At 42.7% G+C, this 6,133-nt stretch overlaps 1 protein-coding gene and 1 long non-coding RNA gene across 2 annotated transcripts in view; one reads left to right on the top strand and one right to left on the bottom strand.

Annotated features, from left to right (window-relative positions):
* Window positions 1–21: 21 nt before the first annotated feature.
* The window catches only part of VEGFC (vascular endothelial growth factor C), a 152,214-nt gene continuing 146,102 nt past the window's right edge, over window positions 22–6,133 (top strand). Inside the window, exon 1 of the mRNA XM_019521813.1 lies at window positions 22–220. Coding sequence (XP_019377358.1) covers window positions 92–220 — 129 coding nt within the window. The 5' untranslated portion in view covers window positions 22–91. The remainder of the gene's footprint in view (window positions 221–6,133) is intronic.
* LOC109300919 overlaps window positions 1,142–6,133 on the bottom strand; it is a 23,889-nt gene continuing 18,897 nt past the window's right edge. Inside the window, exons 2-3 of the long non-coding RNA XR_002098370.1 lie at window positions 3,106–3,204; window positions 1,142–1,810 (exon numbers count right to left, since the gene is read on the bottom strand). This is a non-coding gene — a long non-coding RNA (uncharacterized LOC109300919). The remainder of the gene's footprint in view (window positions 1,811–3,105; window positions 3,205–6,133) is intronic.

Raw genomic sequence — 6,133 nt, 5'->3', positions numbered from 1 at the left:
ACCCCCTAGGCGTGCCTGCCCCGGGGGGGCGGCGGCCAGGCCATAAGAAGCAGGAGCCCGCGCCGCGCCCCCGCCCCGCCACCCGCGCACCATGCACTTGCCGGGACTCTGCTCTCTGGTTTGCGCTCTGCTGCTGGGACCCCGGCAGCCGCCCGCCGCCGCAGCCTACGAGTCCGGGCAGGGCTACTACGAGGAGGAGCCCGAGCTGGGAGAGGCGCAGGTAAGCGGCCCGCCGGGCCCGGGGCACCTGACTCTGCCTCGCTGCTGCCCCGGCGGTGCCGAGTCGCGTCCGACCCGGGACAGTCCGCGGGCATGTGGCTTAGCGGATGCTGGGCAGCGGGGGAGGCTCCTGCCTGGGCGGAGGGAACGCAAATAAAAGCGGCTTGTTTCCATCTGTTTTGGAGGCCTCATGAGATGCCTCCCGATTTACCGCCGGGCTCCCAGAAGGTGTAACCCGCGCCCGGGCTCTGCTAGACCCAGCCTGGGGTCCCAAGCAGAGAGGCTTCCCGCTCATGCCTATTTCTGTGCCCAGGTCCTTAGCGCCTCAAAGTGAGTCTTGCCGGTCGCCTTGGCCGGGCAGCGCCAGGATGGGCTGCGGGCAGTTGTGCAAGACGGGGAGGCTTCAGTGCCTATGGGCTAGTCCTGCAGGCTGGTAAATGGGGAGCCCCTCTGACATTCGAAAAGTGGCTGCGCGTGGGAAATGAGAGGGGAAAATGCCTCCTGTCTTGTTCTGAAAAGCCTTGACTGAAGTTTTCAGGGTTCCTTTGGGGTCTGGGTGTCTTGAAAATACACCGTAATATGAATTCAGCTGTAATCGGGCTTATAAACCAAGTTATAGCATTTACATCAGGGACTGTGCCTGTTAGCCAAAGCTTTCCTGTAGCTAAAATGTATATTAGTTTCCTGTGTTGTTTAGCTAGTCTATATTTTGCCAATACATACTAAAATCATTTACCGGAGAAATCTCTGTGCGTGCTGCACCCGTTTTTCAAAGTATGAGCTCCTTTATGACACTTTTTTCTTTTTACTTTCATAACCCCTAAAATGGAATCAAGTTATATTGCAGACAACAGTCTTGCCAAGTAGTTTTTTTGGGTTTTTTCCCCCCAAATCCAGGTAAGTTAAAATACAGAGACAAGAATCAAGCTGTTAACCCAGTTTATTGTATCATTAAGTAAAAGTCTTTAAAAGCTGTTACAAGGGAAGAAAAGCATTGCTGCCTATAACGTGTAAACCAGTTTATTAGCTCAGCGTGAACGTGACGACATCTGAGTGACTGGATCCTCAAAAGTAATTTATATTGAAAATACAGAAGCAACCCTAACTCGAGTTATTCGTATTCTTGTTGTCTAAAAATGTTGAGTCAATGCCCGAAGGGTACAAATACTCCTGAAAGTTGAATGCTGCTGCAGACTTTTACCTCTATGTGCTGTAGACAATTATTTCCCTTCTCTTAACAGTTTTAAAGTGACCTCAGAAATCTGTCACTTTACTGCACTGTGTAGAAGTACAAGTACTTGCTAGAAAACATAGAGCAGTGAAAGAACTGAAAGGAGAAAGGTTGAGAGATGGGGGAGCAAGTGGAATAGCAGGTGTCAAGCAAATCATGTTAGCTGGCAAGTTTTATGTGCGATTAGTAGTAAGGGGCACAGTGCAAGAAGCTGATTCTGGCAAGCCTTGGTTGCTATAGAAGTCTTACATCCTGAGTAATCCTGTTGGGTTCAGCGGGGCTACTTGAGTAGATGTGCAGGATTGGGACCCTTTTTTGTCCGCATTTGTCTCAGCTATGCAAGAACACTGAGGTGAATATCTGAAGGAATTAAAAAAAAGATTAGATAAACTGCCAGTGATTATTTCAAGGAAAATGTGATTATCCTGTCTATAAAAGTCATTCACTTGACCTTTCTCAGCTTGGATGAAAAATGAGCATCTGTTCTTTGTGTGTGTGTGTACTTAAGTTATGTGTTCTCTGTTTTAACTTTCCATCACCTGTGCCACGGTATTACATAAGAAACTGATGTGTGAGAGAGAAAGTATACACGTATATAGCTAAATGTCACTTTTCCAGAAACTTGTACTGTGGTAACATTGTTCTGACTGATCGGTTTAGAAGTTGTACCTTTAGAGGCTAAACTTGTAAAAGTGTAGGTGGAGTTTAGAAAGCTAGCTATGGGAAGAACCTACGCAGAAAGTCAGAAACACCATCTTTGCTTTTCTTTATGTTGATACTTCAGTGCAAGATGCTGTTAACTACTACTGATCTATAACTGAGACTGAATTATTTGTCATACATTAGGTGTTGTAAAACCCTATGGTGAAACATGGGTACTGATAAAATGAAGCAACAGCATGTAACCTTTTCAGCTGCCAAGTTCATTATTTCAAAAGGTCAAGGGGCCACAGTCAGTACTCTTGAAACAGAGTCTCTAAGTGATGCAAAGGGAATAGATTCTTACCTGTAAGTCCTCTGCTTCAAATTTCCCTTGGTGGGGAGAGGAGGTGTGCTCTGTGAGGTGTTATGGTGGCATAACCAGCACCCACACTTCCCTCCGTGTAGCCCTGGGGATAGGAGGAGCAACTGAAGCAAGTTATGCTTCTAGGAAATCTTAGCTGACCTTGGATGGTCTCTTGAGGCCCACAGTAAGTTGGTATAAGTTTAGAGCAGCCAACAGGCTTGTGCTAACTTGTGCTAGGATGGGAAAAACATTGTAATCGGGGGCTGGATCTCAGCTTTCCTTTTTGATTCCTGTAGGGGCTATGCTGGGAAAAGGAGCCGTTCTTTGTTGTTGCAGTCCCCAAGGATAAAGCACAACCATTTGGGCTTCTACTCTGCTGTCCCTGGAGATCTTGTGTTTTGGTAGGGAAGCAGGCAGAACTCTTTCCCCCTCCCTCCCCTATGATCCAGTTGGCAGACAGCAGGGGAGCTGCTGAGCTACTGCAGCAAGAGTGGACAGCAGCTGCCAAGAACAGCCCTGATCATACCAGAGCAGCTCCTATGGCTACAGAGAGCCTTTTTACTGCCTCCTTATAGGGGCAGGGTTCATTCAAATATCGCAAATAAAAAATCACAGGCTGTGGCTAAGGGAGCAAATTTTAATTGAATACCAGTTTGTCATCTTAGCATGTCTTGTGTCTTTATGGCTCACGATTTAGAGAACAGGGAGTCAAACATATGCCCTGGCTCGCTGGTTTCAAACTAGCAAGCTAAGAAGAAAAAGAAAAAGGAAAGACCGTAAGTGCAAAATATTATCTAACACAAACTAGGCACATCTACACAAGATGCTTTATTGCATAGCAGACTAATTTGCTGCTCAGTAAAGCATCACTGTCTCTACATGAGTAACAATTAGGGTGCAGCAGACTAATTTACTATTGTACCGGATAGTCCTGTCAGATACGAGCAGTGTCCGGCAGCACAGTAAATTACTGTGCTTAAATGTGCATGTAGACAGTGACATTGGAACTAGTTTATTCCAGCTCATATTGTGCCGGAGTATATTAAGTTGCATTAATTGCATGTGTAGATGTGTCTACTGTAACAGTCAATTTAAACAGTGAACTGACAGGTGACACAGCCCCTGCATAACTTTAATCTGGCAGAAAAATAGCTTAAGAACAATTAACACTGATGTAAGCATCATGTTTTTGCACCTCTCCAAGGGTAGTTGTTTGCTGAAGACAGACGGGCTATTGCATGTTCCCTCAACAAGGTAAGGTGTTGTGATACTTAAACAAGAGAAGCTACCTTTGGGTAGCTGATTGATGGCCTGCTCCAGATTGCAGTATTATTTATGTAGCTGTACAAAACAGTATACGTTACACCGGTATGAATGTCCGGAGCTTTCCTCAGACTTTATGTTGAATTACCCTGAGGAAAAACAGGAGTGAAAGTATACTAGCGTAACTGCTGTAGGTGCAGTCTGTTTGCAGGTTATCCTGGTGTACCGGTTTGCTCAAGATCAGCAGGTTAATAATGGCTCCCCTGCCACCTAGTGGTTAGTCACTGTAATTGCACCTATTACCTGAAACTACTCTAGATAGCTGTATGTCTGTCCTCTCCCAGTCGTGGTATAATTTACACTGATGTATGAAACCAGTGTAAATTATACCATTGTAACTATGTCATTTGTTCAGAAACTTGGAGACTATTTAGTTAATTACAAATCTTGCTGGGCCATATTTTTGTTGTCCTTAATACTTACATAATTCTGAAGAAGCCAGCATAGTTGCAGTGGTATAATTGAGAAGCTAGCAGTCGATGTGTATTATTTATATACAGATAAATTGTGTGAATGTTACGTTTCATTTGTGTAGGGCCTTTTAAAATATTTCAGACTTCTGTCTATATTATATTTGCTTTCGTTATTTTGTAATTTTTCATTCTGTCCACCTGTAGTATTCACATAGGTCCCTGAAAGATTCCAGTAAATCATGTTTCTCAGTGAAGAGAGAACTTTTGGTAAATGCAGATCTGTCTGCTACTAATTAAGCACTCATGGATCACAGTAGATAGTGCTAGAATTTTTCTTTTCAAGGAATTAGAAGCATTTCTTTACTCACAGGTGTGATATAAGCAAAAGTCATTCGTACTTTTTAGTAAAAAGGCAAACAATTATTGGCTAGCTTCAAATGATTTGATACTTTAGTTCCTAAGGGGAAAGACTATATCAGCATCTGTTAGGATGATCTTTTTTGTGTGATGTTAAATTTGTTAAACGATTATACTAATTTACAACATAAATGAATCTGTAGCAGACAGCAAATCTCTACAATTTACACAAAAATACCAAGTATAAAGAACCAGATTCTTCCTTAGAAGTACACCCATTGAAACATGCTGACATTTGTATGTGCTGTACAGGATTAAAATTATACCTTACCTCATGCTAATTGCAAAATAACTGGAAAGATTACAGTGTCAAAGCAAGGGCACTATGATTAAGTGTCCTATGAGCGTGCGCACCAAATGTTCTTGTGTTGTTTTATGTAACATTAGAATCTTTGAAGTCAAATTGGTATGTGGGTATGTTCCGTGTATAAGAAAAGATTTAAATATGATTCCTTTCTTTTCCAGCCTTATGGTGTCATCATATATTTCTGGCAGCCAGCCAATGATGACAAAAAATGCAGTAACTCTGAATTTGAGTTTTCTTTCAAATGTGGTGTCAGTTGGAATTTAGCAGGTAACAGATTAGGACAAGTACCGTACACATATTAACCATTTGCATTTTAAACAGAGCTAGGAAGTGCCCCTTCTGCCCCTGAATATTGGGCTGCCTTTAATTGTAAGCAAGCCTTCCATCTTGTAGGTCGTTCCACTGTCCCATTTTTTCTGACCCTGGCACAGATGAAAATTCTTCACCTTCACATGGCAAGAGGACCGTGTGGTTGTACCAAGTACTGGAACACATGTGGTGGCTTAATCTAGGTAACTTGGGTAGCACTAATAGCTTGGGCTTTATCCCACACTAGCAATTAAGGACCCTGGAGAGTATGCCTCATTGTTGCTATAATGTGCTAAATCCCATGTTACCACAGTTTCACTGCTGTTGTTACCTGTGCTATTCAGCCTTCCTCCTGTATTTGAACAAGGTCAGGATTTGACCATATAAGATTAAACAGTACAAGATTCCTAAGGTTCTAGGATGAACGTCCTTGAATTGATTACAATTTACATACAGTGTCAGGTATATAATGCAATACCATAAATCAGTTCTTTATAGCTCTTTCGTAACTGGTTTTTAAGAATTCTTAGCTTCTTGTTAGCGTAGTAATAAATATATTCCATTTGCCAGTTCTAAACTACGTACTGAAAAGTGGCAGTATGATCTCTTTACTTAGTGATAGATTAATGAAGTACAGAATATTCTTTGTGTCAAAAGTTGTTTTTTTGCTCTGAACATGTGTACTTAAGCCCCCTTTCTCATAGGTATTGTCCTCATTTTACCGTCAACTGAAACAGATTTTTAATAACTGATCTTCCCCTAAGGAACTGCTGGTTTAATGCAAATGAGTTTTTTGACTAACTTGCGATGCGTGGTCACGAGAAAACAGTTTGTAAAGCATTGATCTCAACTCTTCAGGTTTTCTCCAGGGTATTTAATTTATGAGGTGAGGCGGGGAGGGTACTAGA

Source organism: Gavialis gangeticus, unplaced genomic scaffold (assembly GCF_001723915.1).
Source record: "Gavialis gangeticus isolate Ggan-Ray unplaced genomic scaffold, GavGan_comp1, whole genome shotgun sequence".
NCBI lineage: Eukaryota > Metazoa > Chordata > Crocodylia > Gavialidae > Gavialis > Gavialis gangeticus.
Note: the sequence above shows the minus strand (reverse complement) of the source record. Positions and strands in the feature narration are given on the sequence as shown.